We start from the raw sequence: 12,825 nt of genomic DNA on the forward strand, positions 1-12,825 counted from the left end.
ATATTCGCAGCAAGTGGTTGTTTATTTGGCATTTTTTCAACACATAACTAAAAACGAGAAATGTTAATGAAATGTTATGATTTCTTTCCAAAATCCAGTGGGAAACATTTTTTCATCCATAACAAAGTAATTGGTTCCAGACGGACGCGTTAATAACATCATTTTCATTTCAATTAAAATTGAATATATTTCAATTTCTTTTGAATTTATTTGACATAGTACTGAATACTAGTATTCAAAACAATACAAATCAAAATACATACACAAAATATGTATTTTGATTTGATGGAACAAGCCACCTTGAGAAAAAATTATAATCAGTTGGTAGCTGTGCCCTCCCTTGTAATAGTTATACCATGGTAATTATGCTATGGCCTACCTTGAATAATTGTACCATGAATAATTTTAAGCGATTTAAAGAACGTTATTTTTCTGTCTTTCTGAGTAGGCATTACTTAATTCACGATGACATGTCATCATCCCACTATGCATAGCACAAACTAACAAGAAGAAGCATATGTTTAAAGAATTTCTCGCTCTCTTCACTTGAAGTAATTACTTTACTCCCAGTTCTAATTGGAAAATACTTTTGTTTTTTCATTGTTAACTTTTCCAAAAACAAAAAGAGGAACAATAAATACAATAAAAAAATACAAATAAAATATTGAATTGTAGTGTGTGGTAAATAATAATAAAAGCAAAACCAAAGAAGGTATGAAGGAAAGTGTTTTGAAAGTACATATTCCCTCAAAAAAGTGAATATTTGAGGAAACTTCCTGCTTAGATTTTTGTAAAATGTTAACTATGTTTCGACGCGTGTATATTCACACAATCTGATAACAAAGAAACTTCTAATAAATGACAGCAACCTTCCCCCAACAATGACACACATTTGATTTGTTTCGGCGAGGTTTTTTTTGTTATTATCAGCTGCAATAAAAATTGAGAGAAAAAAGTGCATTGCAAAATCATATTTGAAGTGAAATAAAGACATACGGGCATAACACACCCCGCCTTCGCCGGAAATGAAACAAATTAAGCATTAAAAGGAATATTCCATGTTTACAATGTAGTGATAATCTGAGTTCCAAAAATTTGTTTATCAATGCGGATAAATGGGTGATCAGACAGACCGCTGCTGGGTTGCATTTATGTAAACATTTTTGTTGTTTTTTTTTTTTTTTGCATAAACGAGGGTCATATGTGAAATGGGGGAACAATTGTTTGGGAGGAAATTTCGTTTAAGGCCATCTCATGCAACGGAACTGGTAATGTTCACTAGGAAACGTAAGCTCGGAGCCTGTCTCCACCAACACTGGATAAAGTGCATCCGAAGCAAAGTACCTTGGTACAGTCCTGGACTGTCAATTACGATGGAACAGGAACGCTGAGGAACGGGCGAAGAGAGGGCTGATTGCACTCTATGCATGCAAGAATTCCATTGGGAAAAGTTGAATAACACCGTAGTTAGGCCCATACATTCCCATGGTTATCTTGTTTGGTGGAACGACATCCAGCAAACTAGATCCAGGGGTTACGAGGAGCACCCCACAAGCAGCTCTGAACCCAATGATGAACTTAAGGCCTCTAGGCCTCAGCATTAAGTGTTAGGCCGAACGTAGTGCCCTAAGGCTGCTAGAACAAAATCTTTGTAGAAGATGTACCTTTGGGCATGGTTTTATCTTGAACGAACCGGCGAGACATTGGAACAACGCTTAAAACTAAGCGACTATATATCACCAGTCTTGAGATTTGACGATGTAGATGTCGTTATTCCTAGTAGAGACGACTGGAACCGGAGTAACCGTCCTCTGGACGGTCTGGCTTTCTATACAGACGGATCCAAGATGGACGAAGGTACATGGGCTAGCGTCTACTGTGAAAGGCTAGGCCTTGAGCTTACCTACACGCTGGATAGCAACTGTAGTTTTTCAAGCTGAAATCTTCGCGATTCGGAAGGCAGCGGAATTAATAAAAAATCTGGATGCAGATCGTTGAACCGGTGACTATCTTTGTGGATAGTCAAGCGGCTCTTAAAGCCATCAAATTCTATTACATCAAATCTGAGGCCGTCCTCAAGTGTAGAACAGTTTTGGAACAACTTACTTATGGCTATCGGCTGTGTTGGGTACCAGGACACCGTGACATCATTGGTAATAAAAGAGCAGAGGAATTAGCTAGACGAGGATCTCAATATACACATCTGGCAATTAATAGCTCAATCAAACCACCCATATGTCATCTTTATCGGGACTTTGAGACGTTCTTCGACGAAAGAGCCTATGAACTTTGGCACAACGAACCTAGGTGCAATGTGTTAAGATCTACTTGGCCGACTCCTTCCACCAAAAGGACACACTCACAGTTGAACCTGGGCAAAGCCGAAATAAGCGTAATGACAGGAATCAATACTGGTCATTGCAATATCAGAGCCTTTACCAGTGAACCAGGGAACCTGCTCTAATCTATAGCTGTTTTCTGGGTGAACGGCCCTCGGCCGGGGTTTAAAACTTTCTTCTATGGACAAACACCAACACCTGCTACGCGACAAATCTCCTGATGAATAATAGTTTTGTGGACTCCAATGGACAGATATCAACACTGGCTACGCGACAGAATTTCCTTGTTTTTTGTAGGAATCAAAAGATATCTTGTGGATCAAAAGATATGGGCCTTATCTTTTGATCCAAAACATATGCACATATCGCACCATTTTGGAAAGGGCAAACTGTGGTCTATCATTTAAGTCAGGGTTGGTGAGAGGCTAAATTTAACCATGTTGTACTTTTGGGGCGTTTTTCAAAAAAAAAAATCGGCATCGAAAACCCATTTTTTTTACTGCATCTCCAAAACGAAATAACCCCTTCATATCACCACTCAATGGAACGGCATTTTATAAGATTTAAAATGAAACCCATTTTATATTATCCGCAGAACCGGGTACTCGTACCCGAACTTCCGGGTCTAATAACCGGGTACGTCCCCAAAAAAAATTATCTCTATAATTAGGGTAAAAACACCTACCTCTACATATGCACCATCATATTTTTGGAGAAGTGCGCACTTTCCGAATCTTCGATGTTATTCATCTATTCCAAACTTGGCTAAAATTTTATTGACCCCAGAGATGGCAACCTACACTCTTGCAACCATGCCTTAGGCCTCGATACAAGGTGTTAGACTGGTATTGTGAAGGGCTAAGATTTTTAGCAGTATTTCTTTGTCCGCGAAGGATGGACTAATTAAGTATTTTTTCTGGAAGGAATCTTAGTTAAGGAGAACGCAAAATGTTTAGTTCCTTCCCAAAGTGTGCCAAAACCATCCACTCCATTGTTCAGTTTATAACATTGACACCTTTTTAAAGGCGATGTAAAACTGACAAACCATCAAATTTTTCAATTTCAAAAATCATCCAGTGACTATCGCTGGGTCAGATCTGTCGATAATTTCCACTTAAAGGTCTTCATTGGTTGCCACTGTAGCCGGTCTGTCGTATGGCCAGCAAAATATATTCACTTGATAAGTGAGAGTTCATATTGTTGTGGTTAAAGAAGGTTAATCATCGTTAATGCCTTCCTTAACTGTTTATACCAACCCCAAGCCAATACTACTTCTTTTGTAAACACAAAATTGCATGTTTGCCATTTATTTTTTTTATCAATATATCTTTTTTTCTTACAGTTCAGTATTTAAAAAAATCAACATTTTAGAATAACAAATACAGAAGCCATGAAGTGCTGAAGGCAAATTTCAGCCACAACATAATGTCACAAAACAGTTCCGAAGATCTACGCAGTGCTGCCGAATTACTAATAAATCAAGCGCGTGCTATGCAGTCTAGAGGTGGCGGCAATATTCCCTATGATATTTGTGAGTGCAATTCTTTTTTTTCTTTTAAAATATAATTGATAATGTACGTTATATTCCAGCCCGTACTCATTCCATTAATTTAATAACCGAAGAATTCCTTGGTGGTTATATGCAAGATGGTCGCATGTCAGTGGTGCGTAGATTTTTCTGCCTATTTGTAACATTTGATTTATTTTTCGTCTCACTGCTGTGGTTAATATGTATTATGGTGAGTTTTTGTTTTCAAAATCGTTTTTTAATATATATTTAATTGTATTTCTATTTGATTGCTAGCTAAATGGCGACAATATCTTTGTGGCCCTGCAAAAACAAATTGTCCATTATACCATTGAAGCCTCGCTGTTTGATGTTGTGGCAGCAGCAATATGCCGTTTTGTAGTTTTGATATTTTTCTATGCTCTATTATATGTAAATAATTGGTTTATTATAGCGGTGAGGAACTATACTTAATATTTCTTTAAAAAAATTCTAAATTTACTTTTTTTATTTCAGTTATCAACAAGTGGCTCATGTTTATTTTTAATTTCCAAAGTATTTGTTTTTGATGTAAGTGGCAACTTTAAAAATACTTTCTTAAATTCTTAAGCCCAAATTGTAATTATTTATATTTTTAGTGGGTCAAAGCCACCCCACAAGTATTTGAAGTGATACTCATTATAACCTCATTTGTTTTGGCATGGGGTGAAGCATGGTTTTTGGATTGTCGTGTTATACCACAAGAACGTCATGCCAGACGTTATTTTGCGGGTACGTTATATTTATAATTTCTTATGCTAATCTTTAAATTATACATGTATTATTTTTTATGAATATTTCCAGCCATGACATCATCTACAGATCGTTCACCTTTAATGGCGCCATTTTTATCGACACAAAATGAACGTCGTCCAGCTGATAGTGTAGTTGATTTTTATTCTCCTTTGGATTCGGCACACAATAGTGATGAAGAAGAGGAAAAGGTAAGAATGATAATAATAGTTACCAAATCAGATGGATGATACAGGACTACGATGATAAAGACTACGTTTTAGAATATATTTTAGGTTTGAATTTCCATTTTGAATACACAATCATCGAAAGAATAAATCGGTGTTGAATCTTAAACGAGACATTGCAGCCCCTATCATTTACACCCAGCTAGGTAGAGGCAATTATCTTAAAATCCAAACCATCCAAAGCCCTTGGTCTAGACAGTATTTCTATGTTCATTTTCAACAAGCTTGGTGCAATAGGGCTGAGTTATCAGACCTAAATCTTTGAATTCTCGTTTTCAAAGTTGGTAATTCCTGATATTTGGAAAGTTGCCTGGATTATCCCAATTCTAAACCAGTAAGGAAAGAAGTAAAGTCGGACTGTGCCGACTATATGATACCCTTCACCACTTTGGGTATATTCTACAGACGTCGCCTTTTCGAAAGAACATTGACATGAAATTGAATGAAAGATATATAAGCACTTTGGTGCACCATTTCTATTAAATCGGTCGAAAATATATATGGGAGCTATATCTAAATCTTAACCGATTTTTCCCAATTTCAATAGGGTTCGTCCTTGGGCCAAATAAGTGATCAATATTTTTATTAAAATAAATTTTAATGTAAGATTTTCCCTACTATATTATTTTTTTTGTTTATTTTGCAGGACGAAGACTACCATAAAATGGGTTTAGATTGTGTACGACGAACATATGATATGTTGCATGTTTCCGATTGGAAAGTTGAAAAGGTAACAAAGAAAGGTGATACCATTAGCAGTATACATCGTGAGAAAATGGGAAAAATCTATAAACTAACGGTATGCCGATTTGTTTTATATTTGAGAATATAGATTAATAAAAACTATATAAAATTTCCGTTACAGTGTCGTTTAAAATATCCTGCCAAGGCATTATGTCATGAATTATTTTATAAAATTGAAGATATGCCACTGTGGAATCCAACAACATTAGAATCTAAAATGGTTAGGGTAAGTAAATAGGATTTTCTTAAATGGAAATGGGAAAACGACTAAGTTTATCACCAATTCAATTTATTTTGGAATTTATAAACTACTACATTTCTAAATTCATTGCAGAAAATAAATTCCTATACCGATATAACGTACAATGTTTCGGCCGGCAGTGGTGGTGGTATGATCAAATCTCGTGATTTTGTTAATTTACGCTGTTGGCGTTTGGTGGTCGATGGTAAAATCTGTGACGAAAGTAGTTTAGATCCCGGCTCATCCGATGAAGAAATGCTTAATAATTCCTGTGAAGGTAGTGTCTCCACAATATCCGATGGTGAGGGTACAATAACACCCCAGCCCAGCAGTGTTGGTAGTTGCCGTACAAGTAGTGCTACAAATATGCCCGATAGCGGCAGAGCATTTAATACGCTGAGCAAAAGTTTGGGAGCCAAAGATTTTTCAGATGTTTTACAGTTAACGTTGAACACCGAACCGCCACCTTTAGATGATGAATTCGAAGATGCTAAAGATCACATTGAAGATGAGGAAAAGGTTGCAGTGGTGGTGGCTACAAAAAGCAAAGAACCTGTAAAACCACCTGCACGAGGTAGGGTGTGGGTTAATGCTGCCATTAGTGTGGAATATGATAAGATACCAGTATATCCCAAATATACGAGAGGTGAAAATCTTGTATCCGGCTTTGCTATGCATGAGGTGGAGTCCAATCCGGATGTTTGTATATTCGAATGGATATTGTGTATTGATTTGAAGGGCTATATACCACGTTATGTGTTGGATTCGGTAAGCCATTGAGGACAAATAAACAAATTTCATCGAATTACACATTTCTTCTTCCTCCTCTCTTTCCAGGCCTATACAACATTCATGACAGATTATATAACATATTTACGTAAATATATTAAAGAATTACGTGAACGACGTCGACGCCGCACATTGCCCAGAAATTAAGCATGTATAGTTTTTTTACTCAAAACCCCCGCTGCTGGTTTAAGCTCTACTATTAAGTAAATTGCCCAAAAAAAAAAAAACAACAAGTCCCAAAAAACACATCATTCGAAAGGCCTATTTGTTGTAAAAGACAAGTAAAAGAAAAAAAATATATATTGAAAAAAAAAGAACTGATTCGCATGTATTTCTCTAAGTATCTCTCATTTTTCCTTCTTCTTTGGATTTAAAAAATATCTCAAGTTTTTTAAAGAGATTTTTTTGTTTGTTCGTATTTCACATGTGTATATTTCATTTTTATATCGTTTTATATTGTTTTCTCTTTTATTAGCATATAATTAATCGCAAATTGTAAATTATAATTTTCATAAGCTCTAAACAATAAAAATATTTTTATTACAAAATGTATTTATCCAATTCTGTTATATATATATATATATATGTTAAAAGGTGTAATGGTATTAAAGGGACATCGAAGGAGTTCAAAATTCAATTGATATAAAAAATATCTCTGAAGATTTAGAAACAAAAATTGAAATGTTTTAAAACCGAGGGAGAATGATACGAAGGATCTGCTTTTCAAAGTAGTATTTATCAAAACTTATTCCAATTAATGAAAACTAATATAACTCTTTCAGACCCAGTTTAATCAATTGTGAGATTTGGCAATTTTTAAGAGAAGGTAGTATATACATAATACATAACCGGTATTGATACTTTCAATGAACTTAACTTGTGCTTCCTATTTAAATTCAGATAAATCTTGAGACATTGCACATAGGTTCGTTGTGCCAAAGTTCATTGGCTCGTTCGTCAAAGAACGCCTCAAAATTCCCTAAAAGATGGGTGGTGTTTGATTGAGTCAGCGATTGCTTGATCTATAGATTGAGAACTCAGACTTGATGTTAGATGATTTGATGGCTTTGAGAGCCATCTGACTATCCACAAAAGAAGCTACCGGTTCAACGATATCTGTATTCAGACTTTTTATCAATTCTGCTGCCTTCCAAATCGCGAAAATTTCAGCTTGGAAAACAATATCATTTCTATCCAACTTGTAGGTAAGCTCAAAGCCTAGTCTTTCACAGTAGATGCCAGCGCCTGTACCTTCTTCCATGTTGGATCCGTATAAAAAACCAGACCGTCCAGAGGAGGGTTATTAGGGTTCCAGTCGTCTTTTTGCTTAATCCAGGTTCTGGACTTATCTCAAAAATAAGAAACGCAGTTACTTCCATTACCTGCAGTCACCGATCTTTCGAGGTAGGATTGGCGGCACAATTTGATAAGTACAGCGTACTGTACCACATGCTGTGCAGACAACAATTCGTGTCCATTTGAAACGCCTTCAGCATCATGAACGCAATTATGCCAAACCTACTCGATGGGTGGAGTGTGAGTTCCGAGGACGGCATTCAATCTGTATTCATTAAGCTCTGGCGTAACTGCATCCGTATGAATGCTATTTAGACTTCGATAGACAACTTCATCTAGAGCATGTGTCGGCGTTTGGGCGCACATGTGCACTCACAGAAAGCGCGATCGTAAACAACCACCAATCAGTCTCGTTTGAGCTGTTGATGAAGGTGGCTGTGCCGTCGCTTTTTTTTATAATTTTGATCGTAGCAATGTATTATTGCAGACGAAGTTTGTCGAGAGAGCGAAAGTTACTTTCGCACACTTTCTGTCTGTGTGACCAAACAAATGCACATATATATATATATATGTTGCCGACCTAGAGGCTCCCTTTTATAACGTTAGACCTCCCTCTCTAGATCATACAGATCGTTCCTTCTACGCCTGACTGAGGGAGTTTTATCCATTTGAGGGTTAGTATGATTATCCTAACCATCACATTAAAAGCATATTGCTATGCTAATGTAAGGAGATGATCTTCGTATCCTCATGAAGATGGTCCACTGGCGTTAGGAGGAGGCACCCTGTTGCAGTTTTCTGGGCGGCGTTTGTTCCTACTGAATGGGACCCCGAACATTTTGGGGTAGTTGAAGCGTCTTGACCGGCACATTCAATGACATTCTCATCTTGGAAGTCCATGTGGTGAATAATATGGCCTAAGATTTCGTGGCGGATATTAAAATATTCAACCATACACATATCGCTCATTTGCTGCAAACAAATTGATTTTGCAGAAAATACGTTTTAACAACCTTATATGGGACAGAGAACTTCTACAGCTTCAAAATCAGAGATATTCATCTGCAAACAATAAAGTTTGATATATGTAGGTAACAATTCTACTTCATTAACTCAAAAATTAGCATTTTTAATTTACCCCGGTCTTGCAGCAAATATTGGCACATTGATGAAATCCCTGCTACGAGGTTTTGACTTCTTATTCTGGAACTCCACGTACGACTGATTGACTTCACGCATATAATTGATTATCTAACGTTTCAATCTTGAACGGATGGAGGTGTTTCCGATACCCGCAAAAAGTATTGCATGATTGGCAAATGCTTTGGGTAGGTTCAGCGCTACCAACACTGCTCTATGGCACGGTCGGTTCTAGTTAAGACCTCGACGTGTGTGTGAAGATGGCGTGTAACGCTATTGTTGTGCTGTGTTCGCTAATACAGGAGTGAATTAATGACTCAAGAGTCTTCACTACTGGTGACACAAGTGAAATCTGCCTATATAATTCAAATTTACCGACATTATTGCATGGATTTAGTAGCGGGACCACTCTGCCCATTGTCCAGGCTTTGGGAATGATATGGGTGGCTATCGACAAATTAAGGTCTTTGGTCACGCACTTAACTGCTTTGCGCTACGAATGACACATGCAACATCACCCATTGTAAACTGTGGTGGTGTCTCCTCGGCGGGAAGATATCTTATACGACATACTACTCTTCGCTTCGCCCTGTTGCTCAAAAAACTGCTGGTTAAAATAACTGGAAGTTTCGTCGTCAGGTGCTTCCACCATTTATTCTGCTTATGCTCCGCTGACCCCCAACGTAAGTTCTTTGACCTTGGGATCTGCTGGGTTAGGTCGAAGGATCTCATACCGCTCATTTGCTAGACCAACTGCCTCTGCTGGAAAATTAGGCCTTATCTTTGGTATTCGATAAGCAGGTACAAATCTGGCGCCTGTAGTTGTAAGGACGTTGCCTATTTTTTTTTTGCTACCCGTACATCAGAAGGAATGGAAAGTTCACTGAAGTGCTGATTGGTGAACTCTCAGAATCTTTGCCAGTTGGCTTTCCTATGGTTAAAGAAAGCGCGGCGTTCAGAGATGATGAAATCGGGAGGTCTGCTTATGGAGACGATAATGGAGAGGTGTTGTAACGCACTTCACAGCTATTAATGGAGGGTATGTACACGTTAAGCATCTCTACCTCGGCAGTACCACATTTAAATGCTCTCACTAATGTTAAGTTCATGCGAGATAAGCTGTATTGAACAGAGTGGTGCATAAGGAATGCTAGGCCCCACCTGTGCGATCCTTCCTCACAACGCTGTAGGCTACAATTTTCATTGAGCTTGATTTCCAGCACCGACGCGACCAAGATATTCTTCGGATTGATAAAGTCCACTATCTCGTCTATTTTTACTCGAAGACCGTTGAAATTAAATTGCAGAAACGATACACCATCAGGAGTAGGATTGCGCTGTAGCTACACGAGGCAATGTAATCCCTTTCGGTGTAGTGCACCCACTCCCTTCACCCATTACATCCAAACCGAACCGAACCACGGTATGGATTTTGTTCGATCCCAGCACGGACCATAAGAATACGGATATGTTACTCCCAAAAGCAAAAAGTGCCAGCAATGAAAAGACGGGTTGAGAATCAAGCTGCTGTCATAATTTGTTCACCTGAGCTGACTGAACATAGATTCGATTGTCATGGGATCGAAAATGGTAGTTGTATATGGTATCACAATGTCGATCTTGTTCGTCTAAAGCCTTTACTTACTGCTTAACAATTGAATACAATATTACATACATATAACAAATGGAATTCACGTGTTGTAATTCAAATTTAATTTATGTCAATTATAAACACACGTTCGGTGAATCATAAATTGGACCTTTGTTACAAAAATTAAGTAATAAGTGCTACTCAGTTAAAATTATAACTTTATTTTTATATACATAACACTGATTAAAGCGGAAGATTGCAAAAACAAATTCGGAATGTTTACAAAATTATGTCTTCGTGGTGTGGCAGCAATTTTGGGAGCCAAAACTATTCACCTCGAAAAGGACGAATATCAACAATTGGGTCTAGATTGCGTGCGACAAGTTTATGATTTATTGTTATCGGAGGATTGGAAATTGATTAAGAAAACTAAAGAATGTGACACTGTCAGTAGCCTGGAAGATTCGCGATTGGGAAAAGTTTATAAGTTGAGAGTGAGTAATTTTTTGAAATGAAAATAATCGTTTTCATTGATACTTAAAAAGAATAAATAAAGAAAACAATTAAGGAGAACAAGTTTTTAAATCAAATTAATAGTGTCATATTAATTATCCTGCCAAGGCATTGGCGAATGCACTACTCTATGACGTTGCCGATATACCGAAGTGGAACCCTACCGTATTAGAATCTATCAAACTCAAGGTAAGATGGCACCAAACAGTCATAAGTTTTTGTATTTATCTTTTTTCCCTGCAGATTTTTAATGATCGAAGTGATATTACCTATCATGTTTCTGCCTCACATGTTGGTGGTTTAATCAAGTCACGAGACTTCGTTAATCTTAGATCGTCTTGTCTAATAGAAGATGGAAAATTAAGCAATGAAAGTTTGATATTAAATAGCGAGGAACAGGAACGTCTTAGAATATTTTGTGCCAACAATGTTATTCGGAATGAATCCGAAAACACATTAAGAGCTATAAAAGAGCATCCACGAAGTTTCGGGCGCCGTGTATGGATTGCTGCTGCATGTAGTGTGGAACGTAATGAGTTCCCCACAAATTCCAAATTTATTAGAGGACATAATTTCCTATCGGCCTTTGTTATGCATGAAGTGGAGGAAGATCCCAACGAGTGCATATTTGAGTGGATTATGTGTATCGATCTGAAAAGTAGTTTACCAAGTTATGTTGTAGATAAGGTAAGACACTTCAGCATATCATTATATTTAAATAGATTTGTTATTTATTTGATTCTGTAGGGGTTTAGAACTGCCATGATCGATTTTGCCAAATATCTGCGGAATTATATTACTGTGTTGAGGCATAAACATTGCACATAATAAGAAAAATAAATGTTAAAATATAATATATATTTTTAGCAAAACATATATATAATTAGATATTGTAATCCCATCACTCTAATTGCAATGAGCCTTCATTCTAAGCTATGGGTCATCCCGTTGAATATTTTTTTTAAAACGTTGAATATTTATAAAAAACCTGGGAATTAAATATTTTTAAAAATGTTTAGTAAAGTTTTCATTTGGGACAATGACTTACAAAATTACAGACACTCAGGTTGGAAAACTGGGACAGGAACCTAAAAAACCGAAAATTAAGAGGAGAGATTTGTATGGGAGCTAATTAAAAACGTAAATATTCAAAACATTCTGGAAATAAGTTTTTTAAACAACATGATTCCGGAAAGTGAAATAACAGCGCCTTAGGGAATAAAACCTTACAAATGCCGAAAGTTGGAGGATCATTATTTTCTAGAAAGATGTTTGTACGGTAATAGAACCCGGAATGATTATAATTACTTTCTTTGAAAAATGTAAAATTTGGAAATGGGGTGGAATCCTTATATGAAAATATAGAAAGATTGTACACAAAATGAGAATCCAATATATTAAATTAGAGTCAATTCGGCTGGATTTTTTAAATAATGGGAATAAAAGGGTTCTACCCAAAAAATACCGGAATTTAGAAGGTACGGTTTTATGTGGTCTACCGTAAAAAGTGGTTAAATACAGATTATTTTTGGTAAGAAGGGTTTATTCATAATTAAATTCCAAAATTACAACAAAACCAATGTAAAAACGAGTATAAAATCCCTAAAATACAGAATATTGTGTATATGGGGGGATATACCAAAACG

At 36.7% G+C, this 12,825-nt stretch overlaps 2 protein-coding genes across 2 annotated transcripts; both read left to right on the forward strand.

The window, feature by feature from the left end:
- Positions 1 to 3,756: 3,756 nt before the first annotated feature.
- LOC133322694 (steroidogenic acute regulatory protein-like) lies at positions 3,757 to 6,789 on the forward strand. The gene is made up of 10 exons (XM_061531659.1): positions 3,757 to 3,870; positions 3,930 to 4,078; positions 4,144 to 4,302; positions 4,363 to 4,416; positions 4,485 to 4,617; positions 4,690 to 4,829; positions 5,512 to 5,664; positions 5,731 to 5,835; positions 5,944 to 6,618; positions 6,688 to 6,789. Exons 1-10 carry the CDS (start codon positions 3,765 to 3,767, stop codon positions 6,784 to 6,786), a joined length of 1,773 nt encoding a protein of 590 aa, XP_061387643.1. The 5' UTR covers positions 3,757 to 3,764; the 3' UTR covers positions 6,787 to 6,789.
- Positions 6,790 to 10,941: 4,152 nt separating this feature from the next.
- On the forward strand, positions 10,942 to 11,866 carry LOC133322693 (steroidogenic acute regulatory protein-like; the record flags this gene model as incomplete). The annotated part of the gene is made up of 2 exons (XM_061531658.1): positions 10,942 to 11,160; positions 11,423 to 11,866. Coding segments are annotated over exons 1-2 (663 nt in total), but the record flags the coding sequence as incomplete, so codon positions are not given.
- Positions 11,867 to 12,825: the final 959 nt, after the last annotated feature.

The sequence above is a fragment of the Musca vetustissima genome, unplaced genomic scaffold (assembly GCF_032173495.1).
Source record: "Musca vetustissima isolate MV318-11 ecotype Yass unplaced genomic scaffold, APGP_CSIRO_Mvet_v1 utg24030, whole genome shotgun sequence".
Taxonomy (NCBI): domain Eukaryota; kingdom Metazoa; phylum Arthropoda; class Insecta; order Diptera; family Muscidae; genus Musca; species Musca vetustissima.